At 41.4% G+C, this 25,686-nt stretch overlaps 1 protein-coding gene across 3 annotated transcripts in view; it reads left to right on the top strand.

The window, feature by feature from the left end:
• Nucleotides 1-25,686, top strand: part of EFR3B (EFR3 homolog B) — a 94,483-nt gene that overhangs the window by 65,859 nt on the left and 2,938 nt on the right. For 2 of the 3 annotated variants that reach the window (XM_063300361.1, XM_063300342.1), the window contains exons 7-21: nucleotides 1,047-1,181; nucleotides 3,246-3,324; nucleotides 4,530-4,665; nucleotides 5,256-5,417; nucleotides 9,029-9,140; nucleotides 12,414-12,465; nucleotides 13,108-13,280; nucleotides 14,815-14,890; nucleotides 15,089-15,250; nucleotides 17,538-17,669; nucleotides 18,634-18,701; nucleotides 19,060-19,187; nucleotides 21,485-21,576; nucleotides 24,396-24,444; nucleotides 24,773-24,879. In XM_063300361.1, the coding sequence (XP_063156431.1) occupies nucleotides 1,047-1,181; nucleotides 3,246-3,324; nucleotides 4,530-4,665; nucleotides 5,256-5,417; nucleotides 9,029-9,140; nucleotides 12,414-12,465; nucleotides 13,108-13,280; nucleotides 14,815-14,890; nucleotides 15,089-15,250; nucleotides 17,538-17,669; nucleotides 18,634-18,701; nucleotides 19,060-19,187; nucleotides 21,485-21,576; nucleotides 24,396-24,444; nucleotides 24,773-24,879 (1,663 nt within the window). The remainder of the gene's footprint in view (nucleotides 1-1,046; nucleotides 1,182-3,245; nucleotides 3,325-4,529; nucleotides 4,666-5,255; nucleotides 5,418-9,028; nucleotides 9,141-12,413; nucleotides 12,466-13,107; nucleotides 13,281-14,814; nucleotides 14,891-15,088; nucleotides 15,251-17,537; nucleotides 17,670-18,633; nucleotides 18,702-19,059; nucleotides 19,188-21,484; nucleotides 21,577-24,395; nucleotides 24,445-24,772; nucleotides 24,880-25,686) is intronic. The other variant, XM_063300351.1, reaches the window with a different exon arrangement.

Genomic DNA, 25,686 nt, shown 5'->3' with positions numbered 1-25,686 from the left:
AGAGTGTAATAATGTATTGTATGAAGAATTTACCTTTATCTGTCCTGAGGTTCCCACTATTCAGCTTCATCATAGTCATGGAATTATAGAAGAATCACTGAGTGGAAAGAAATAGTTCTGTTCACTCTGACATATATCAGAGGTGGGCAACCTATGGCTGCAAGCCACATATGGCTTCCTAGCTCTGTGTTGCCAGACTCCTTCCCAGCACCCTGAAATTGTACCACTGACATTTGGAGTAGATGGTCAAGTTTTGGCTGCATGATTTCTCATGTTTTTGTCTGCAAAGGAGAGATTGGGAGCCATAAAGCACTGGAAACCCTCCTGCTCTGAGTCAGGCTTTTAAACATCCCACCAAAACAAGCCATGTTCTCAATTTTGGAAAGATCATAAGGGTACCTTAGTATGCCATGAGGAATACCTGAATAATTAGGGATTTCTTTAAACTAAGGGGAGAAAATATACAGTAATTCAGGAATAGAATAGCTAGCTAGAATGCAGAAGGTGCCACATTCAGTCCTTGACCGTTTGCAGGTAGGCCTTGACTGAAATCCTGGAGAGGGCTTCTGCTCAGAGTACACAACTCTGGCTAGTAGGACTAAGATTTTTGGTAAGGCAACTTCTTACATTTCTAAATTCCTATCTTTGTATGATTCATTGTCCTGACTCAAATAGTTATATGGTTTGCATTCATTTGATCAATTCTAGTACAGAGACACAATAGAATTACCCAGAGGATGCTATCCACTGGATCTCTGCATGACTCATCCAGTGTCTTATGACTCCTCATACATGGAAAGGTGTGGGGATCCTCTGCAGAGGAATGAACATTCCCTGTGGTCCTTTCCCAATAACAAAATCTTTATAAGGGAAAGTGTGCCTCCAATTTTCATTCTGTGCACTGAGAGAAGGGAGTGACTGCTTCAGCCTTCCAAAGTCTCTTTTTAAGCAAAACTAGAAAAAAAGCCACTTGCATGGTGTCTGTGAAATGGATGTTTGACATTTAAATTGCAGCTGCTTCTTTTTTCCTTCCCTGTTTCCTTTAGCCGTTCCCCTTCACCCTTACAAACAACCGAGAAGGAGAAAGAGAACCCAGCAGAGCTAGCTGAACGATGCTTGCGGGAGCTCCTGGGTCGGGCAGCTTATGGCAATATCAAAAATGCAATCAAGCCTGTCCTCATGTAAGTCCCCTGCATTATGTGTTCTACACCTGCCTCAGTATCCCTTGAGAAGTTTATCAAAGCCAGGTGAAGGTAGTGCATTGAATTTCTTCTTCCTCACACCTAATGACTCATGGTGTCATGAGTAAGGATGGCGAGCAGGGGGCTCCCATCCAGACTGTTAAGCGCATGCGTAGCACTGAGGAATTGGGCAGTCTGGATGGGAGCCCCCTGCTCGCCATCCTTACTCATGACACATGGGCAGAGCAATGATGATGATCACCATCATTATTATTATGTTTTCATTCCAGTATTTTTCCAAGGAACTTGGGAATATTGCACAAAGTGATCTCATCTTGTTCCTTTAAATCATCAAGCAGAAAACAAGCAACTGAATTCCCACAACAGGCTAAATCCTAGAGCCAGCTTAGCACTTGTGTAACCTAACATGGTGATCCCTCCAAATAAACCATATTAAGATTTGTTGTCATGGCTATGGTTCATCCAACATGCTAAGACAACAGTGGATTCCTACAACCTTCTCAGCCATAAACTGACCCTCATTTTAGCCTCATCTGGCATGTTGTATTAAATCCAGTCACTGATTCTCTGGCAGAGTTAACAGTATTAGAGCTCTAGTACAAATCATCATCAACACTTTTAAACCTTGCTCTTCTAATAGATATCTAGGGCAGTGTATAATAAACCTTACATTAAAACAAACATAGAAGGAAAAGCCATTTAATAAAATTGAATTGTGGCACTAAATTTAGAGAACAAACTTCATGTAAGTTTTGAAACCCCAATGCGACACAACTATTTGTACTCCTGTCTAATGCTAAATAAGGAAGCAACTCATCTCAGCTCCAATGACAAAGCAGTTCTTATTCTAGCACTGGGGCTCTTCGACCAAAAGGGGCCTATTTCTAGATCAACCAACCTAGTTGCTAGAGTACAATGAGCTTCCAGTGAATGAATGTATTTTTTCATTCATTCTTTCTTTTATATGCCTCACAATCTAAGATTCTGAAAGGCTGACAACTTATAAAATTACAGACATCACAAATATTAATTAAAACATGATTAGGTCTTTTTATTGAGGTTTATGATAATCACAAACAGAAAATTAACAGCAACCTTACTATATGTGATACTGTGCCTCAGAAACTCAGTGAAAGATACCTGTCTTTACCACTTTCCTGAAACATAAGACCTCAGGAGGACAGCTGTTCAGTGGGATTGGGTGGCCACTGAAAAGGCCTGCTTCCAGACACACCACCCACACACACATACTGCCCCAAACATCCTGAGAATGATTAGGGTACTGTTTCTTCCCTGATTGTTTGTCTGGTGCTGTTTCCTGTTTACCTAGATGTTGGTAGCTAGGGAGGATGTGATTTGGGCTGTTTGTTTCCTTCCTTGACTTTTGGTTATATGTTTTAAAACGTGTGTGGATGTGATTTATCTTTATGGGTCTGTTGATGGCTGATTTGTCAAAATGCCAAGCTTCCAGGAATTCCCTAGCTACCAACACCCAGGTAAGCAGGGAACAGCACCAGCAAACTCCACTCTCCCATGCACTAATGATGTTATCTAGCCTTGTATTGAAACATTTGCAAGAAAACAACCAAGCTCGGAAAACACTAAGAACCCAATAATAGAACCTGCCCCCCCTCTCTGGACTGAGCCTATTGTTTGTTCATCCAGGCAATGATTTAGGATGTCAACAGTCTTTCATGGACTATTTGTGGACTCATTCTCCAGAAACAACTGGGTGGCCCTATAGCAAGAAGAATGATGGATGTTTACCTGGAACCACCTTTGGTTTGGTCCAACTTAAGCTTGTTCATGAAAATAACTGCCTCTGACTCATGGGCAGACTGACCTAATTGGTTTGAATCCTTAAGTTCTGCTTCGTAGGAGAGAGGTCTTTTTACATTTTAAAAAATTAGCTAGGTTTGGTTTCATTTACTACTCTAAAGCTGTTGATCTTTGAAAATGATTGTCTTTCTAATTTAGATGACTAATCAATTGCATCAAGTCTACTAGATTGATATCTCTTTTTTCCTTCTTATTTCCCAAAAGCCATTTGGATAACCACTCCCTTTGGGAGCCAAATACATTTGCAATCCGCTGCTTTAAGATCATCATGTATTCCATCCAGGTGAGATCTGCATTGACATTTCATTTTTTATTCCTATACTATAAAGAAATTTGGTTTCTACTACAGCAGCAGCCCTCAAGTAACATGAGCTTAAACTTCAGGACAGAACCTCCCTTGATGAGTCATGGACTCCAGCAACCTAAATACCTACCTCCTTGCACAACCACAGTCAAAAGAACATTATTTATTTGTTTAAAAGATTTGTACAGTTACCCATCTTAAAACACAACTCTGAGCAGTGCACAGCAACAATAAAACTCAAAAAATATTTCTTAAAAAAATGTAAAGCCATAAAACCCAACCAAAGCCCCTGTGTTCATCCCCTTGTTCACCCCTTTGGGTTCCTTGTTCATCCCCTTGGGGTGTCCAACAACCACCTGAAACACCCTCATCCTGTCCCAGCGCCTGGGTAAAAAGCCAGGTCTTGAGATGGCCTTCCCGAAGGCTAAAAGGGTGGGGACCTGCCAGATCACTGGGGAGAGGGTGTTCTATAAGGTAGGGGCAGCCACTGAAAAGGCACGCTTCCAAGGCCAGATATTCAGGGAGAGGCAGTCCTGCAAATAACCTGGTCCCATGCCATGTTGGGCTATAAGGTAATTATCAGCACCTTGAATTGCACCCAGAAGGAAACTGGAGTTTCCAGTGCAACTCATACAACAGAGGTGTAATGTGGGCAAACCTAGAAGTACCAAGCTTTCCTGATTTGTTATGGAATCTCTTTCCTTAAGGAGGTTCCAATGTTCTCATATACTTTATAGGTTGAAAGAATGAGTTATAAGATGCATGAGCTAGCCCGATCATGCACCATAGCCACATATGCACATATCCAGCCCATGTTCAAGTGGTGTGACAAAAGGCTTTACTGATTTAGGCACATAGAGCTCTTCTCTATCCAAGCCAACATAACATGAAATTCTTGTGCATGTCCTGCACTTCCATGACTGTGGTATTGTAATCATGGGTATTTTGTTTTCATTAAAAAGCAAAGCATTTTTAACCTGGGAGGGAGAGAAGGGAAAGATGTGCAGTGAACTGATATGTTTGCTACTTATGTTGAGTGTGAAGACCTCAGTACCCTTATCTCTGGCCTCCATAACTCACCTCCCAGTAATCCAGATTCCAATGCAATCCTCTTATAGCATCTGTAGTTCATAATGCTGTTATTCCCCTATCTGCTATATCACTTCTTTTTTCTTTGCATCTAGCCACAACATTCCCATTTGGTGATCCAGCAGCTCCTGGGCCATTTGGATGCCAACAGCAAAAGTGCTGCCACTGTGCGGGCAGGGATAGTAGAGGTCCTCTCGGAGGCAGCCATCATTGCAGCCTCTGGATCTGTTGGTAAGCAGCCTGGATGTCCTTCAAGAGGGTATCTCTTCAAGGATCAAAGTTTTCAAATTCCAAAAATTGTGAATTTCCCAAAAGGATAGTCAATGTACAGATCGACCTATTTGCAGGCACCAGCCTAGATGGATCAGTGAAGAAGATTGATCAAGAATTGTTGTTTGGGAGATATTTCAGAGTAGCCAAAACTAGACTTTTAGCATAAATAAGGAGCAGCCTGATGGATGAACTGGACCTTTAAGATCAAAATAAGTACATTGTACTTAACAATAAGGGATTTTTTTTTAACCCTGATGGGATTTATAGGGCAACACAAGTAGAGGTGCCAAGATTGGAGAACTATAAGGAGAAAATCAACTCTGCCTGTCCAGGAACTCTAATTTTTGCATCAAAAAACCCTGGATACTTCAGCTGGAATATAGATGTGTTCAAATCCCTAGTCAAGAAACATCCCCTTTTTTTTGGGATCCAGCATTCTGGTAACATTTTGTTTTGTTGCATTGGAGGCAGAAAAGTCCTTTTCTATGTGCTGAAACCCACAGATGTGCTTCCTTCCAAAGATACAGTATATTCTGTGTTTCTTCTAGGACCAACTGTGCTGGAGGTGTTCAACACCCTCCTAAGGCAGCTGCGGCTGAGCATCGATTACGCTTTGACAGGTAGCTATGACTGTGTCATTGCTGGTGGCACCAAGATCATTAAGGAGCATGAAGAAAGAATGTTCCAGGAGGCCATAATCAAGACCACAGGTATGCTAGCTAGCCCCAAGCATTGGCACCATTTTCCCTCAGAAACTGGGAGGAGGGGACTGTTGATTTTATCCAGAGCTGCAGATACTTCCTTCCCCATCCAAGGTTTCAGTTAGTCTTGTAAATTTGAATGAATCCTGCCAACTCTTTGTCTCTTTGCTAAACCTGTAAGGAATAATGATAGGAAAATATAAATAGCATCAGAGTAATTTTTCTTGGATGCTGCAGGTCTTGCTTTTATCAAGGGGAATCAAAGACATCTATATCATGCATTCGCCAAAACATGTGCGATCCTGGATGAGAGTCTTCTGAAACTTCTCAGACATCATGAGCTTAGAAGCAAGCTGTTTGTTTGTTTGTTTGTAAAGGAAGAAAGTTATGACTGATCACCACTACTGCCAGTACATCAAAGCTGGGCTTTGATCTGATCTTTCAGATTTGTCCTATATATTTGTGTACAGAAAACTAGTAACCACACATTGATTGTCCCCCAAACTCAGCCAAAATCTATGGGCCCCTGCCAGTGTGTAATTTTGTGCAAAGCACAGCTCAGATGTGAAAGTTCCATCTTCTGTGCGAGGTACAGATCTGTCAGTTATGTGTCTCTTGGAGTTGGAAGGAAGGAATAAACACACTGATTTTTTCTATAAACATTCTCAGAAAAGGAAATCTTTCTAGGTTTTTAACCTGACTCCTTCACTACTGTTGATTTTTCTCTTTACAGCAAAAGCAAACTTGAGAGCCTTCATTAGACTCTCCTTTAATTCTTTATCTTGCCATTTAGTTGAATTAGAACCGCTTTCCGTAGCTTCCATAAGCCCCAGCCAGGATGGCCCTTGGCTCTTGATTGAGAAAGCCTGAATTAGAGTCAAGTCTTTGTAATCATTCTGTGTTACAGGGACTGTTTTATTAGGTTTGCCTCTGTTTAGCTGCTTTAAAAAAAATTAACTGAGCCCTTCTCCTTCTCCTTGAATGCTCATAGCACAGTAATAATTAGCAATAAAAAAAACAGTTTGAAACAATCAGCCCGTTCCTTCAGAAACCAAGTAAATTCCATATAAAAATAATGAAAAACCTTGATGAGCCACTTAAAAGCCCCGAAGGGACTGTTCTAGTCTTGAAATATTCAGTATCTTTCTAGGAATGGGTGTGGGGCTGTTACAGTATTTGGATGCATGCTGTCTTTTTTGTACAGCTCACAGTCCAGTATAATCTCTTGGAATTTTTTTAGGGCTAACTGGAGTTTCTAGAACAGTGTTTCTCAACCTTAGTTATTTTAAGATGTGTGGACCAACTCCCAGAAGTCCCCAGCCAGCATCTCTAGTTAGAAGGATTTTGAGAAGCACAACTTGGGGAAACTTGGTAAACTGTTGTCAATCTAAGCAGACATTTCTGGGCTAAATGAGCCCAGGATGAACTGTGTCTAAGATGACATCACATTTGCTTAGTTCCAAAGTTTGTGCTAGAAGTACTGCTATCTGCAAGACAAGAACCATTCCTTGCAATTTGCACCAAAAAGCTACATGAAATTCTCCTTTACTGCAGCCTTTGCAGTGAATAGACATTTAAATAGTTCTAGAACAATTAGCTTGGTCTGGAAGAAAGAGTTCAGCGCAAGTGTTCTTATTGTCTTCCAAGATGAAGCTCCAGGAGGAACATTTGACACACATGATGTCACCAATAAAACCTAGTTGAGTTTTAGTCAAAAAAGCAATGGCAAGTTCTCTGTTTCTTCCTTTTTTTTCACCCTTAGTTGTTTTTTTTTTTCATGTCAGAAGCACCTACCAAGGCGCTTCTGTATTGAAAAGAATTTGCCGGTGATGTCACCATTGCCCAGGGGACACCCAAGGGGGCTCCTTTCATGTCCCTGTTATTTTTCCACCGAAGTGGTACCTATTTATCTACTTGCATTTGCATGCTTTCGAACTGCTAGGTTAGCAGGAGCTGGGACAAGTTGACGAGAGCTCATCCTTAGATAGTCCACAGCTATGCTAATTATGGGCAGCCTTGGGCCCAATCCACTGGCCTTGAGATTGGTGGGGAGAGTAAGGACCTACCCCTTCCCTTTTCCCTTCCAATATGGTCTTTGTATGGAACGAATACATTTCTCCACCAAATCCTTTGCATGCCTGATGCTAAAGCAGGAACCTGCCTGCTGTTTTAGTACAAAAATGGTTTGACTCCCATTGCACAGGGAGAGTATTGCTTTGAAGTTGGTAGTGAGAGCCCTGAGCTAATTTCAATGCTGCGTTAAGCATTGGTTCTTAATCCATACAAGTGAGGTTGATTCTGCCAATAATGTATTGTCTTTGATATGACAGTTCCACCTTCTGTGGTCAGTCATGTGTATAGTGTTTTCTATAAGTGGGAGGATTACTCTGTGAGGCTGCTTACAGCCCCCCTTCATCCTTGCCTCATGGCAAAGGAAAGGTATGGTAAATTCGTGGCCCTCCAGATGTTGCAGATTCCATCTTCTGTCACCCCAGCAGTTGTTTTGTGATGAAACAACAACAGCAACATTTGGCAGACCAGTGTGCCTGACCATATCTGCTTTTAAGGGTTTAGGTTAGGTACTAGAAAGTTAAGCCTGGTACTTACTAAACCATGATGCCTGGATTCACTGATCTTTGCTGTATGGAAATATTGGAGCAGCTTCCTTAGTAGTGAGGAAAAAGCCCCTTGCGCCTGCTCACCAGAGTGCTCTTGAGGGTCTGTTGGTTCCAATGCTGAGCAGATTAAAAACTAGTCCCAAGGCTGCCCTGTAGCTCCCACTAAGTCCTAAATAACAAGTGTGATGGAAGTCCTCATGTTAAAATCTAGAAGAAAGGGAGAAGAAGAGAATATGCTTCAGTCTTCACTTTCATGCACTGCATGGCCAATAGAGGTCAGAAGAGACTTGGGAATCACTGGGACAGTTGGGAGAGAGAGAAGGAAATGAAGAAGGGGAAACCATTCCAATGTTTCCCTGGAGTTTTCAGGTTATAAGCAGGCAGTCCTTTGGGGAAGGAGAGGTTTTGAAGCTGTCTCATAGGGAGTAAACCTCAAATATTCTTCCTGTACATATATTTGTATATGTACGTTCTCATACTTTAATCCCTACCATTTAGAGGTGTGTTTTTTTAATTACTAAAGTGCTTTAGTGAAACAGCACTTTATCATAGAAAAGTTGGTTGGCTTAATTTTTCTGCTGCACCTTAATTGCCGAGCCAAGATGGTTTATGAAAAAGGCCATTAAAAAAAAAAGCCAAAGAGCCTGGCAATCTGGATCATTGGAAAGATCCAGCACTGTGTGGTTCTCCACTGTCAGTCCAGCATTACATTCACGTAGTGGCCAAGTGTGAAAGCTGTAGCCCCACAGCAACTTGTACAGCAACCCATTAGAAGGGCTTGATCTCTTTTCTAACAGTACTTGGGCATCTGGTTTGTGGTTGCTCCTTCTGATAGGATAAGAAAGGCTTTTTCCTGGCAGTAAGAAAATCTTGGTGAAAATCTAGACCTTCCTGCTAGAGATTTTTTGGTCCTTTTTTATATTGGGTTCCCACGCCAGCTCTGTACCTTTCCTCATCCCTGCTAGACTCTCTTGCATGCTTTCCTGCTCTGTCTTTCCCCAGGTTCTTTTGCCAGCACTCTGCCTACCTATCAGAGGTCGGAGGTCATGCTGTTTATCATGAGCAAAGTTCCGCTTCCTTCTCTGCATCACCCTGTAGACATGGGCAAAGCTGGGTGAGGACAACACTCTTTTTTCAGCACCTTTTTATTCCTTTTTCCTTTTTTCCCCTCTCTTTTGATTTCCTTTCCTACAGTCTAGACTTCCCCAGCTTGGAACCCTCCAAGTATGTTGGATTATGCTTCCATTATTATTACACTGTGATTGGCTGGGCTATCTAATAATTATAGCAGTATTATCTAACACCCTAGGAGATGCCAGTTTGGGGCAAGTTGTTTTTCTCTTTCATCCTTTTGTCTTTTTTTCCCTCTTCCTTTCCATATCCTTTTTTTTTAAAAGTAATTTGGTATCTCAAATGTCACAGTGCAAAAATTGAATGGGAGAATAGCATAGTCTTAGAGGGCATGTAATTTTGTCCAAAGAATCTTATAATTCCTTGTCCATCTTCAGGTTCATTACATGTAGTCCAAGCAATTACCCATTAATTTGAATGCTAAGCTATATCTCAAGTCTCTCTGTTTATGCAGAATCAATTTTTAATTGAAGAGAATAGAAAAGTGCAGGAAAGTTGTATATGTTTCAGAGCAGAAAAAGTTTTACCTACAAGACGTTTTCCAAACTCCCATAATCTGTACCTAACATGGCTATCTTGAAAGATACCAGTTTAAAAAAGGTGGGTGTAGAGAAAATGCTTAGAAGTGAACCATTTTGGGGGAATTGTTTAAATGTGTTTAAACAGTTGGGGGCATCTTTCCAGGCTATAAGGGATTCTGTTTGACAGCTCCTGTTATTAAAAATCATTTTGCCTCTGAGTTCTGGAATCTATACTTATGCTGGGCTATGTCAGACTAGCAAAAATACAGGCTTCTGGAGAAGGGAATTTATTTCTGGGCTATAACTCTTCCACATAACTGAATGCTCCTTGATGTCAACACCTCATCAAAAGATCATATAGACCCTTGTTAGCTTTCTCTGAGTATGAAACAATAATCAATTTAAACAATAACTCTACTTGCAGCCAGAAATGGGTACAACCCAAACACAGGGCTATCAGTTAATCAGACTTCAGGCCAAAAGAGGCAACTTTCTTTCCTCATACTTGACCCTAGACAAGATTATTAACATATATTAGTACTTTCTGAGGAAGATACTTAATATTCTGTCAGCGGGGCAAGAATCTTGCTTAGAAAGTTCAGTGCCCAGATTCAGAGTTTGTCGTAACCATTTAAGTCAGAGACTAGGAAGCAACTCTGCTTAACAACCTGGAAAACTATAATAGGCAGTGGAGAGCTGGGAAGAGGATGAATGAATTTAGGAAGGGAAGATAATTCTAGAAAATAGTATGGATAGATGGTGTGGAGGTTTATGGGAGGTGAGTGGCTACTGTGATGAGTTAACTACTGCTCTTCTTGCTGTCCTTGACATACCTGTGGGCACTGGCATGCAGGAGATAACTGATCAAGGGAGAATTGATTATTATTGGAAATGTGATGAATATTCCCCACAAGACCAATAAAACTAAAGACTCGCTCGATTTAAACTTGTCTCCTGACTATTAATATGTCCAAGTAGTTTTCTTGGCAGTAGTATGGAAATAGGTCACTTTTGTCATCTTCTGAGATTTTCCTTTTTTTTTTTCAATTTTCCAGTCTAGCCTATAACCCTGGCATTTCTTGGTGGTCTCCCATCTAATTACTAATTGCTTGGATTGTTTGGATTAAGCCAAAATTGATTAGGCATTGCAACTTCCAACCCTAAATATATTTTGGACTGGAAGAGTAATCTCTGTTTGTTGGCTGACCATGGGCCACTTACTTTCTACCCATTGTGTCTTGTCAGATGGTTGTGGATTCCTTGAAAAAATAATAGGAAACAAATACTTACAAAATCAGGAACATCAACCCATTCCTGAGCAGAAGTTTTACATGGAGATGTTGCAGGAGCTTCAGTTGTTGAGGAGCTTGATGAGAGACTTGACTGACAGTTATATCAATTGGTAGTAAAAAAGACTGGCCCTTTATAATATCAATTGGCACATTAGAAGTCCACTTTTTGAAGAGCTTATCAGTCCCATTAGAAATTCCTGGCTGTTTAGATCAGGGTGTTTTTCTTCCTTGGGGTTGGGTTGTGGAGGGGAGGGTGAGGGAAATGACTCTTTAATCTGACCAATATGAACTTTTTCAAAATGTGTCCATGATACTTCTGTTGCCAGAGAGAAAGGTGATCCTACTTCTCAATAATGTAAAAAGAAGCAGTTAGGCTAACAGGAATTGGCAGTGGGTCGTTGACAATTGGGTGGAAAAAGCAGTCTTTTTGTATAAGTGTACAGACATGAGTGGAATCCTAGCAATAGCTGTTAGGATGTTTTGCTGCATGGTGGGCAACCTGTAGCCCCACATCCCTTTTCTATAGCCCATGGAGTTTTCCTCTGACCATAATTGCTGAAAGGTGAAGGTTCAGTCTTTCACCTTTTTAAGGCATGCAACACATGGAAATGATAACATAGGGCCTCAAAGAGATCCTGTAGAGACTCAAAACTCTCCCACATCCTTCCATTGTGTGCAATATGGCTTCAACTGTTTTGCAGCCCTCAGGCCCTCCCCAGGAAAATGTTAATGGTGGCCCTTAGCCACTGGAAGGATTCCCACCACCACTCTCTCTGCACTGGGAGCCATCGGGGAAAATAATCTCTGAGATGTGTTGGGGGCAATTCCACAGCTTCTGTGATCCTGTAATGGATTTTACACAGGAGTTTAAGTTTCAAGTTGTCTGATCTGGGCAACAATCCATTGTTCACCTCCATGGGAATCAGTGGACCTTACTCCTGAGTTGGCACAAATTAGGTTGCTCAGGGTTGCTTAGCATATGTTTAAAGCTGCTTGTAGGTATTTCTAGGATTAGCCTGAAGAGCAGGCAAACAAAAGGCACCACAGTGGTGAGATTTTCACAGCAAAATGGGAGGCAGTACCTCCCTGTTCCTTCAAAACAGTGAAAGAAAATGGTGGGAAGGACCAGTTGGTGTGACAACATTCCTGGCCATACCCCAGTCACACTGGAACATCTGCTTTGGTGACCGTTTGCTCACTTAACCCACATAAGCACAGCAGGTTTGGATTTTCTCCACCCTGTGACTGGAGGGAATGCTGTTTTGCTCCTTAATGATACATCCATGTAAGCGGTTGTGGGTGCTTTGCTATGTTTCATAGACAATTTCATTACCAGCTGATGATTTTCTTTTTTCATCCTGTCCTGGTTTTGGTTGGCTTTTAGTTTTTGAAGGCTGTCTTTTTTCCATGGGGCTTCAATCTTGAGTGTTTATCTTTTCTTAGGGAGAACAGGAATCGATTGACGCAGATCATGTTGCTGAAGTCTCTCCTGCAGGTAAGCGACAGTGGTGCTCCATTTGCATGTGGCGTTTGCAGGGAAAAATAGACACCACATTTGTATAGGAAATAACATACCTTTTGGCCTCAGGACAAACAAACTCAGTCTGTGCCTAGACAACAGTCTCCACTGAATCTGTGAGATCTAGTTTCTTCTGTTCACAGACACATTGATTCAGGCCCAGCAGTGAGCACCAACTTTCTTATCTCCCCATACTCATCTGTGCTACAAATCACAGTGAATAGAAGGCAGGTGATCACACTGTACTGCAGACCACTGTTTGTTCAGTAGGTGGCCAATACGCTTGCCACAGACTGGCTGACTTTACATGACACATTAAACCTAAACTTAGGTTAACAAAAGGCAGTTGGTGTATTTCTATAACTTGCTGTGCCTATGACTTCTATCTCACATGCTGAATTACAAATCACCCAATGCCATTTTAACATAGGCTAACATGTGTGAAACCAACCACTATATCGCTGAGTGTCAATAGACAAATTAAGACTTCAGAAAAGAAATTAGGAAGGTTGTTTCAGCAATATCTTGCCCCTGATTTGCTACAGCTGCCATTATGATTGCACTGCAAACGAACTGCTGGGTATTGATTAATGGAGGGGCTCTCTATGGAACCTGCAGGTTTCCACCGGTTTCCAGTGCAGTAACATGCTCACAGCCCTCCCCAGCTCCTTCCTGGACAGGCTCTTGTCAGCCACATTAATGGAGGACGCAGAGATTCGCCTCTTTGTCCTGCAGATTCTCATCAGCTTCATTGACCGCCATGGGAATAAGCACAAATTCCAGACAATCAGGTGTGTTTTTTTGTTGCAATGGAGAGGAGACCATGTTCTGGGACAGTATCATAGATCGTTCTGGCTACAAACTATGTGAATATATATATATTGAGTTACACTTGTCTATACTCTGTCCTCCTGAGTAGAAACTGCATAGTTTCCTGTTCACTGTTGTAACAGCCTCTTTGTCTTCTAGCAAGCCTGATGATCATGGCATTTATATGAACTAAAGGTTCATTCAGCTATCCTGAATGTTCAGATTAAATATAGTTGCTTCAGAAAAAAATAGAAATATATGCAAAGAATATTTGTACAAAAAGTTTTTTTTTTCTTCTCCCTGGCAATCGCGTAATAAACATAGTACCATTGTGATGCTGTCATTCAGCCAGGTTGACTACATGGTGAGGGTGCTTAGAGCACCAGACCGTCTTTGTCACAGTAACCTTCTGTTGATAAGAGCTGTTTTGCAGTTAATGGTTTGAATTCAAAATTGTGAGTTGTTTTGGCTCCGACTTAACTTGAATTACATGTATCCTTCTTTTCATAAGGCTTATTATATAATTTGCTGGAAATTTCCTTTGATTAATAACACTACTGTAATTTCACCATTCCCTTTGATGATTAGAAAGGGTAGACTATGGAAAGAAAGAAAAATTATGTTGTAACCTTAGACAGGGTAAAATATAAATGTATTTGTAACTGCTGTTAAGAAGACTAGAAGCCACTTCTTTATAACTTTTTCTTTCCCTTTCCTTTTTATTTTTAAATTTTCTATCCCACCTTCATTATGTTTATAAATAACTCAAGGCGGCGAACATTCCTAATACTCCTTCCTCCTATTTTCCCCACAACAGCAGCCCTGTGAAGTGAGCTAGGCTGAGAGAGAGTGACTGGCCCAAGTCACCCAGCCGGCTTTCATGCCTAAGGCAGGACTAGAACTCTTATACCACCTCTGATTGGCTCTTGGGCTGAGAGAGAGTGACTGGCCCGAGGTCACCCAGCCGGCTTTCATGCCTAAGGCGGGACTAGAACTCTTATACCACCTCTGATTGGCTCTTGGGCTGAGAGAGTGACTGGCCCAAGTCACCCAGCCGGCTTTCATGCCTAAGGCGGGACTAGAACTCTTATACCACCTCTGATTGGCTCTTGGGCTGAGAGAGAGTGACTGGCCCGAGGTCACCCAGCCGGCTTTCATGCCTAAGGCGGGACTAGAACTCACAATCTCCTGGTTTCTAGCCCATTGCCTTAACCACTAGACCAAACTGGCTTTCCTTCCTTTTCCGTCTTTTCTCTATTTCTTTCTTTGTTCTTTTTTCACAATACTTTTCTTTACTTTTTTTACTTTTCTCTTTAAAAATTTATATTGTTTTTAATTATTTTTCTTTAATAAAAATTATATATTAAGAAATGTAATTTCACCTCCCTGAAATGCTCCTATGAGTTGCTAAAAAGGACGGGAGATGGACAATCTCTTTTCTCCAGACATTTGTTATGGCTTGCTTCCATATACAATTACCCCCCTTTAATTTTTTCTCATTTTTTTTCTGCACAGCACCATCAGTGATATCTCCATCCTGAAGCTGAAAGTGGACAAATGTTCACGCCAAGACACTGTCTTCATGAAAAAGGTACTTGAGGACTTGCCAAAAACTCTCCATTAAAAAATAAAGGATAGGGATTGATTGGTTGTAATCACTAGTACTAGATGATAGACCTGCAAAAAATATCCTGCTTGATCATGTTAAAGTAGTGTAAAAGCATTGCGTTCAACACCTCCATTAAATGGCAACTTCCTCATAAAAAGCTATTGTTATATTTGTTCACAGCACTCCCAGCAGCTGTATCGACACATGTATTTGACTTGCAAAGAAGAGAATAATGGGCGTGCTCACTATGAGTCCCTCTACAGTCTGCTGGCGCTCATCAGCATTGAGCTGGCCAATGAAGAAGTGGTAGTGGACCTCATCCGTTTGGTTCTGGCCATACAGGTATGTGCAGGCTGAAGAATCTTCCAAGCAAATGTGCATCAGAGATCACAGGGGCACAAATGTATTACCTCTCTCTAACTCCTTCAATAGGTATGCCTTTTCTTGGGACTTCCTAGCACCTTTTTGCCTTTGAATCCAAAGTGGTGCACAGTCCTCCTCAACATACTCTGCAGGTCCATATCACAAACACCTACCAACTGCCTCCTTTTGTGCAAGGTAGCTTTGGCATGGAAGTCAACTAGTATGGCAGAGTGACAAGGGAATAGAAATATGTAACTCTCCCATATGCCACACACCCACATTTACCATTCTTCACATGTACTTAGACTGCATCTGGTTATCATAGAATCATAGGGTTGGAAGGGACCTTGGAGGTCTTCTACCCAACCCCCTGCCCAAGGCAGGAATCCTCATACCATCTCGGACAAATGGTTGTCCTATCTTTTCTTGAAAACCTCCAGCGATGGAGCACCCACAACTCCAGGAGGCTAGCTGTTCCGCTGCTTAATAGTTCTCACTGTCAGGAAATACCTCCTTATTTCCAGGTTGGATCTCCCTCTGACGAGCTTCCATCCATTGCTTCTTGCCCTACCCTCAGGTACTATGGCGAATAGATCGATGCCCTCTTCCCTGTGGCAGCCCTTCAAGTATTGGAAGACTGCTATCATGTCTCCCCTCAGCCTTCTTTTCATTAAGCTAAACATACCTAGTTCCTTTAGCCATTCTTTATAGGATTTAACCTCCAAACCCCTTACTATCTTTGTTGCTCTTCTCTGTACTCTTTCTAGGGCCTCAACATCTTTTATAAGAGAAGTATTTATTTATCTAATGCAATTTCATACATTTTAGAGGCTTCCTGACTCCAAATGACTCTGGGCAGCTTACATTTTAAAAAATTAGGAATAATTTAAAAAGATCACAAGCATCCAGTATGAGGAAGGTCAAGTATGCATGCACTTCTTTCCCCCAGCCCTGCTCGGATTCAATAGATTCCTCAAAGAAGCAACTGGCAAGAGCTTCTTGCACATATTCTGTGTCATAGAAAGAGGTGGATCTGTTATACAGTTCCTTAAAAAAAAATCTTCCCTGCCAATTATTGTAAGATGCTCTTAAATGCTAAAAACATAATTTAATTCAAACCACAAAGCTAAAGCAGAGAAAACTGCAGAGAAAAAGAAAAAAATATTATTAATAAATTAGGGTAGTTGGGGCAGTTCTGGTCTGTTAAAATAAAGTTGATGAAGGCACCAGTCTCATGCATGCTCAGGTTCAATAGTGCTTGTGTCCACAGGGCTGGGGTGGTAGGATGAGAGGAGCCTCAACCTCCTCTCCCAGAAGGCCTCTGGATCTCCACATCCTAGCTCCTTAGTGCTGTCATCACTTGTCCACCAGAAGATCACTGTTCCTGGTGTGTTCCCCCTAAGCCTGGCGTGTGAGATTTAGGGACCCATAGTCCATGTGTCTTACTGGAATGTAGAAGGACCAAATGAAATACAGGTAATCCTCATTCAGTGACCACAATTGTGACCGGCAACTCCGTCATTAAGTGAAGCGGTCGCTAAGTGAAATCGCGACTTTGCTTATCTTACTTCAGCTTTCCTTTGCTTTACAGACCTACAAGGGTCGTAAATGCAAGGACTGGTTACAAAGTTACTTTTTCATCACCATTGTAACTTTGAATGGTTGCTAAACAAGGCAGTCGCTAAATGAGGACTACCTATAATAAAAGGAAATAGATTTTATAGCACCACTCCTAGCCCTGTGTGTTGAGGTGTTTACCTGGGAAAATCAGCCCCTGTTGCTTTGAAAGAGAAATCAATTCAAGGTATAAATAGAATCAAAATTAGATTTAAACATGCACCACCAAATTAAAAGTAATCTTATACAATATTTCTATCTAAACATGTTTTACCCATCCTTTCAAAGATGGCGTTTTTCCTGAAATAGATCTCCCTCAGTTTTTCTTGGACTCCCCTCCAGATCTCTGAGGGTTGAGGCCAGTTAATTCTGAGGCTGCTGGGGACAGGAAGGTGCCCTGTTTGTCTTCTCCACCTCCATTCACAACTTCTGCCTTGGTTCTAAAAAGACAACTATTTTTTTCTCTCTGGCGGAAGAGATTCTAGATTTGGATGATCCGGCTTTGTACATCTTCTGACCCTGATGCAGATGCAGATTCCACGTCCGAGATGATTGAATGTAGACTGAAACTCGGACATGTCTGGCTGTCAGTGAATGTGGGGAGGAGCTTTCTTGTCCTTTCACTACAATGCTGAAGTCCTGTTTGCAGGAGCTGGCCCAGGTGAATGAGGATAACCTGCCATTGTACAGCCGCTGTGCCCTATATGCCCTTGGAGCTGCCTACCTGAACCTGATCAGCCAACTGACCACTGTGCCTGCCTTTTGCCAGCATATTCATGAGGTCTGCCACTTGGCCTTACCTTTGCTTACCTTTCCTTTACCTCTTTTTTTTCTCACCAGGAAACCTCCTCCAGCCTGGTCCAGATATGTTGGTTGGGAATTCTAGGAGCTACAGTCCAAAACAGTTGGAGGGCACAGGGTTGGGGAAACCTGTCATAAGAATATCAAGTCCCAGCACTCCATACCCTGTAGGAACCAGTGGGATTTTTTAGGAAACCCACAAACAGGACTTTCCCCTACTGTGACTCCAGCCACGTTAATCAAATTACCCACAGCCTCAGAGTTCTTGCATGTATCAGACATTTCTGGACTCAGTCCATCCACCCAAGGCCTTGCTGGACATTTCCTGCAAAGCGTAGCTGTCCCTCTTCAGTATCTCTTCTCACTGCCTCTCAGCAAATTAGAATGCAGAATCATCACAGTAAGTGGTTTTCTGCCATTGCATTGCATCACTGCCTATATCATATGGAAGGAAGAGACTCTGAAGCACCAAATTTATCTATTTTCAGCTAGATGTGATTAAGAACTGTGTGTAAAGTTGCCTTCATTAGCAGCCACATATTGGGAGTGGATAGCAGGCTCCCAGATTTGCTATATTGAGAACTCAAGTAAGCCAACTCAGTAGTACTAGTCAGTAGAGTCCTGAATAGCAGTGCTCTCTGACTCCAATTCTTTCTTTGCATCTCTTAGTCTTGCACTAGAGAAATCATGGCATCCAGTAATATCTAGACATACTGTACATTAGAAACTAGTGGCGAAGTCACAAGTAATTCTACCTGGTGGTCATGTCGCAGCACTTCCTCATTCTTGCTGTGGCCATACTTCTGAGCACCCCAGACAAGCAGGGGAGCTTATCAGTGCTGCCAGGCAGAGTATCCAAAGATAATGCACATTCTGATATTTGTTATGGTGGGAACTGGGTGCTCCAAGTTGGTGAAAAAGTCTTGCATTTTTCTTCTCTTCAGGTTATAGAGATGAGGAAAAAGGAGGCTCCCTACTTGCTGCCTGAAGGTGTCTTTGTAGAGAAACCCAGGTATGAGAGGCATTATTGGCTTAGAAGATACTGATCATATCCCTGGTGTACTTTAGATCAGTGCTTCTCAACCTCAGCAATTTTAAGTTGAGCGGACTTCAACTTCCAGAGCTTAATTTCTGGCCGGCGGAATTCTGGGAGTTGAAGTCCACACATCTTAAAATTGCTGAGGCTTAGAAACACTGGTTTAGATAATCATGCTTTGAACAAGTTGGCTTTTCAACCCACTTAATTCCCACCCCCCCTGCCTTCAGCTCTGTTTTTCACTTTCTTCCTTGGAGACCAATTGCTGAATGATACGGGTAGGTGAGGAGTCATTGGGACAGTCACATGTCGTTTCTCTTGTTCTGACCCAAAGGCTGTCACGGAACCTGGATCGCCTTGGCCCCGAGATCCTCTTCCGGCAGAGCAAGATCAGTGAAGTGCTGGGAGGGAGTGGCTACAATTCAGATAGGCTCAGCACACCTTACATCCCTCAGCTGACAGGTACGAGAGTGTCTGTATGGGAGAAGAAGATGGAAGGAAAGGATGTATGATTTGCAATGGGACATATATTTCCTCAGCCCAAGAATTTTATAATTACTTTTTTAGAGCAGATTTCTGTTGTATTATGACTTAAAAGTATTCCCTAAAAACCATGCTTGCTGAAAGATCCAAACTGATGATGGTTGATTCTTCATTGTGGCCTCTGCTTCACACAGCTGGGCTTTGCACTCAAATACAGCGTTGTCTAGAGCAGTGTTTCCCAACCAACCCTGCAACCGGCAAAGGAGGGGCCTAGCGAGTGACCTCTCCCCACCCACCCCCATTGTGTGAAGCACAGAGTACACAACAATGAAGGCTGCTTTTCTGTAACTGTGGTTCTTCAAGTAGTCATCTGTGTATTCATGCAGTCCAATCTCTGTATCCGCCATGGCTTACTGGTGGAAAATTAGTGAGCTGAATTCAACTCCCTGCAAGAGAGGGTTAAAGACTCTTTAGCTTATACAATAAAATGAAGATTTTTTTTTGCTTAAAATTTAGCTGAAGAACATTCCTGAAAATGATTTTTGAAGGCACAGAATCCAGTTATGCAGCCTACTTGAAGAACTGCAGTTAACAGGAATGAAATCTATTCTTTCTATGCGTAGTAGACCACTTCAGGACTATCAAAACAAGAAATAACTTATGCAGACTAGCAATTAAGGATAAATTATACAATGTCCTCATTTTGCTTCATCCATTGTTGTTTATTGTACAGGATTTGAGTTGCACAGCAACACAGCTTTATTTTTAACTGTTACATTGCATTCTTTCTCACTGTTGTTTAATTGAACACTTGCAATTTTCCTCTTATAGTTTTCTAGGCCCTGTGGGCCTCTCACTCAAAGAGGAAAAAAAAGTTAAAGATGCATGGTCCATCAACCTCAAGAACTGTTTGTTGTTGCTTTACAATACAGTATTTGTCATACTGGGTGGGGCACAGATCTGAGAATAGGCAAGGGTTGGAAAGTAATTGTCCCTTTGGATGCAACTAGCATATACTGATTTAGAAGCAATGTTCATGGTTGCTTTGCACAGTTGCACTTGTTCTCATGTACACATTGGTTCAGATCTTGGGAAGAAATATCCTCAGTGCGTTCTTATTTTGCCAGAAGACAAGCTATTCTGAAAGCAAGTCAGTCTTGAAAATGTCAAGGAAAGCTGAGGGCTTTGTCATTATAATTAATTGCCTAAAGCAAAGCACTTGCTTAAACTTTAAAAATGTACAGATTGGTTATTAGAGGTGCAAAACTGTGGCATCTTTCTTTGTCACAAGTTGGCCTGTCTTTCAGGAGTCCTTCTATGCTTGCAAACTTCCTCATTGCTTTTGCTTAAAACAGTCCTCTGAGTGGACTTAGTTGTGTAAAGAACATGCTTGCCGTATTTTTTAATTAAAAGATTACGAGCAAAAGGGCTAGGACATAAAAGCAAGCTCTCTTTGCCTTGGAGATCTATGTCCCACAGTATAGGTTATATCAGCCTTCCACTATAACTATTTTGCCTGGGAGATAGCTGTAACTGTAGCCAACACATCTGGAAGACAGCAGATACAGGAGGCTGGACAAAGGTGAATCAAGACTCTAAGTCATTGATGGGATTCACGCAACATGCCAAACTAAGCAAAACTGGGGTTGGTTAGTGATTCAGCATGTTATGGGAACTCATTCTCTTAGCATCTTGTGTGAAATAGGCTATCATGTTGAGGCATAATATGGGGGGGGGGGTTGCCTATAACATGTTCAAAGGAACACAACAATTACGTTTGTTAACCCATATTAGAGTTTATCATGTGAGAATCCAGCCTCTCTAAAGCAGCATTTGTTTATTTATCACTGGCAACAGGATAGAGCCACTTTGGTCTAGCGGTTAAGGTGCTGGGCTAGAAACCAGGAGTCTGTGAGTTCTAGTCTGGCCTTAGGCATGAAAGCGGGCTGGGTGACCTTGGGCCAGTCACCTTCTCTCAGCCCAACTCAGTGCAATGTAGACTAGCCTCCTCGTGGTGCACCCTGGGCAACGTGACTTGTCACAGCTACATAGTCTACACATCTGGCTGCTGGACCTCACAAGGATTTCCCAGCAAGAAAAAGCAGCATGAACACCAAATTTCTATGCCATGCAATTAAAAAAAAAAACTGGCAACAGGACTATTTGAGAAAACCAGGAGCAAATAATTTCCCTTGCTCTGTAATTCCCTACAAAATGCCAGAAACATAACCTTCACAGCTGGGAAAGAAAATGACAATCTCCCTCTCCCCTTTCAGATGAAGATAGACTGTCTAAGAGGAGGAGTATTGGAGAGACCATCTCTCTGCAAGTTGAAGTGGAATCCAGGAATAGCCCCGAGAAAGAGGAGGTATGCCATTCACAATGTACACTTTTTTGGCTAGTCTCAACAAGCATAAGTTGAATGAGAAATGGATGATTGGGAGCCTCCTACCAGTCCTGTGAAGTCCTCTTTGCTTTATTCTGAACTTCTCTTCCCAACATCGCTAATATTTTTTGAGAAGCTATTTTATTTTGTACCTGCCATGGGGCAGATGGGTTAAGGACCTAAGTAGATGGTATGTACTGATTTACTGGGTTCATTTGCTCAGGCAATAAGAAATGGAGGTTTCAAACTAGGTAATCTGTATTAGCAAGTTAATAGGAAAAGGGTTTACTTCGCCCCACGTGTTTGTTTATGGTCTAAAATCTTTGGCTGGAGCTTTGCTGTGTTCCATTCTATGTTATATTAAATTAGATTTCCAAGTTCAAATTTTTAAGACAGGATGAATTGCATCCCAGGTACCAGAGAGACATTGATGGTCTTGCCAAAGCCCTGTTTACTATCTTTGGAAATTCTGGAGAGTACCAGATGATTACAGAAGGGACAAATATTGTCCCCGGCTTTGGCAGGGAGGGCAACCTGGGAGAACTCTAAAACAGATCATAAAGCATTCAGTCTGTAAGTATCTTGAAAAATGCACAGTGTTTACAAGAAATTAACCTGAATATCCTAACAACAAGCACTGTCAATTAACTTTCATTTTTGGTAGGGTAATATTCTTAGTATACTGTATTGTGATAACACTATGGACATAATATATCTTGAGTTCATTTCTTTGGTCAAGTATATTGTGTAAATGCACTGATCGAGCGCCCATCAGTGGTTCCACTATTCTTGCAGTATTCTTCAACATTTTCATTAATAACTTGGATGAAGAAGTGGAGGAAATACTTGCTTTGTTTGTAGATGATACAAAACTTGGTGGAACGGCTGATTCTTCAGAAGACAAAAGCAACATTCAAAATTATTTCAATAGGCTAAAGAAGTTAACAGAATAAAATTTAATTAATACAAATCCAGAGTTCTTCTCTTAGGAAGACCAACTCAAATGCACAGGTGTAGATTGAGAGTATACCCATGAGCATTCTAAGGCGTGGTGCAAATGTCAAAATGGGCATTGCTATGTCACGATGCAAGCTCCACCCCTTTTGTATATGTGTCACATTATTCCACATTCATAAGGGCAGATCCTATCTTGCAATATCACAACACTTGTTTGATCATCCTGATGAAACTATTGGATTCTGTGTAAACCTGATATGGTAATATTGTATGTTAAAAGCATCTCGATATTACATACAGTTGATCTCAAGCTTAAGTTGAATCAGCAGTGTGATGTGGCTGTTGAGGAGGCCAATGCAATATCAGGCTTCATTAACAAAAGTGTCATTTTCAAACCACAGGAAGATAGTTCCACTCTAATCTGCATTGTTTGGACCCAGTGTTGAGTACCCTTCCTCTTTCTGGATACCACGTTTTAAGGAAGATTCAGAAAACTAGAACAGTTGCAGAGAAAGTAGTAAGGATAATTGGAGTCCTAGAAATTCTTTCAGTGAGGTACTGAGGGAAATGATTATGCCTAGCCCTGAGAAAAATGACTCTGGGAAGATAGACTTGCATTGTTTGACTATGGGTATCACACAGAAGGCCAAGACCCATTTTCTATTACCTCACAGTGCAGAATATGGAATAAATATTTTAATTTAGAGAAAGATAGATTCCAGTTGAATATTAGGGAAAAAATCCTGGCAGTAAAAACAGTTCATCAGTGGAACCGGTTCTCCAAAGAAAAGTTGAGCCCCAGTTTGCTGAATGTGTCAGAGGGAGGCTGAATGTCCTTATCCTCCCTGTCATGGGTGCTTTAATTAGGATTCTTGCACAGACAACATATTAGACTTAGTGGTCTTAAAAGCCTCTTTCAGATCTGTGGTTCAGTGGTAGGTCAGTGTAGGAGGAGACCTGTTTAGTTTATGGTAGCAATAAATCAGGAGTCTGGCAGCACCTTTTCTGACTAAGAGATTTTAATAAAAGGCATAAGCTTTTATGAGTTGCAACTCACTTCATCAGTTGCACAGAGGTGCTGCCAGATTCCTTTTGATTTTATGGTAGGTCAAGGAGCAGAACTTTTCATTCAAGAGAACTCTCAGTGATTTTTTCTTCTTCCAAACTGGTCAGCAGCCCAACTCTGGGTAAGCATGTATGAAATGCTAAAAATGCTTTTTATTCCAGCAAGTACAAAAGAAGGAACAACAGAGAAAGAAGCTAATGAACTTTCATACTGTTGCTCTTGTGTTTGTTTATCTGTTTTTACTATGGATCTGTCATACTTGTGGTATGTTCTAAGCTACAAGAGAGTTCATAGAAGCATGAGAATAAATGTTTTAATACAAATGTTTTTCATTAATTAAACTCCATAGTAGGATTTAAGAGAAGAAAATGATGGACTGCTCACCAAATCCCAACCAAGTACATGAAGGATGGATTGTCTAGTTGGGTAGTTGAGTGTCTCCAATGCCTTGGGCCACTTAGAAGTTTGGCATGCAGCAAGGAGAAGTGTTTTAGGGCAAGTGGCATAATTGTTTAGAAGAGAGGGTTGGTTAGAGTGGTGCAAGAAAGACAATATGGAAAAGGGGATTCATGACTTGTTTATATTCTTAGGATAATACATTATACAGATGATTCATTTGATAAGTTAGATTTTTCTTCTAATAATTAAAGTTTCTTTATTCCTACTCTGCCTCTAAAGTGGGATTTCTTTCTAAACCTCTTTTCAGATTTTAACTAGTTTCTAACATACTCTTTTCTCTACCATTTTCTGTTGTATTCCCTCCATCAATCCCCAAAAGAGAGCACCAGCTGAAGAGATCACTTATGAAACCCTCAAGAAAGCAATTGGTAAGTCTTTTCATGAGAGTACAACTGGCCTCAGTACTATTTCTGCTAAAAGTAGATTGACTGGGGGGGTGGGGGAAGTTTTGAAAGTCTCTGAGCCAATTAACTCCCTCCATCCTTCTCCTATTCTATGCATGCATCCCAGAATAATAGCACAGCAATTAGAACCAAGGGGGTTTGTCTTTGAAAATTAAGCCAAACTCTGCTCTTGGTGCCATACAGATCTTCTTGTGTCTTTCAGCCTAAGCCAGGAAGCTGAACAGAGTTTATATGGACAGGATTTTAATCCTGCTCCTGCCCCAGTCATTAAGTTCTCCTGCTTTCTTGTTAGTAGACAGTGTTGCTGTAGAGGAACAAGAGAGGGAAAGAAGACGGCAGGTGGTTGAAAAATTCCAGAAAGCTCCCTTTGAAGAAATTGCAGCTCACTGTGGGGCCCGGGTAAGTATCAGGTTTTCCTATTGTGTCCCATCTGCTCCTGCTCTGCCTGCCTATATTGTTTCACTTGGTTTATATTGAGGAACAGTCCTGGTACAGAGGGTAGCATCTCTTGAGAGTAGCTAAGTAGGCTAGAGGGAGTAAGGGAATCATACCACATGGCAATAGAGGAGAAGTGTTTTTAAGCTGCATTGTAATTTATCCTTGATGCTATTGCACGTGTTGATTCAGCTTTGTAAAAGCTGAATAAGCTTATTTTGCTTACTCAGACCAGTAACAACATTCTACAGAGTGTAGAATGCCCCAAAGTTAAACAGCTTATCACATTTCCTCATTTATGATTTCACCTCTGTCCCATTGTCAGCCCACTGCTAAGACAAACTGAAAATGTTGTGGGTGTTCCAGAATGGAAATGGTATTTTTCACGTTATGCCAGCACAGACAATCTACACAGACAGTGTAGGGTATATGGAAGAGGCAGCTTGAAATGAGGTGGTTTGGATTTTGAGTATTGTTAGAAGAGTATTTTTCCTTTATTCTGACCCTGTCCAAGGGTAACATCATGCTGGGTGAAATCTCTTAGACTTTGTGCACAGACAGTCCCAAGTGTCTCCTCAGACACTTGAGCAGGAAGAAAAGCATGTCTGCATAAAATTCGTTGCCTCCACATTTGTACCCTAATCTTCCTCAGCAACAAGGCCAGTGTATGGTACTTCCTGTACAGTTTTAACCCCAGACAAGTTAAGGAACACAATTGGTGGAATCCCCAGGCTACTGAATCTTGCTCCTCTTTTGAAACACATTTCTAGA

The sequence above is a fragment of the Candoia aspera genome, chromosome 1 (assembly GCF_035149785.1).
Source record: "Candoia aspera isolate rCanAsp1 chromosome 1, rCanAsp1.hap2, whole genome shotgun sequence".
In the NCBI taxonomy this organism is placed as follows: Eukaryota; Metazoa; Chordata; class Lepidosauria; order Squamata; family Boidae; genus Candoia; species Candoia aspera.
Note: the sequence above shows the minus strand (reverse complement) of the source record. Positions and strands in the feature narration are given on the sequence as shown.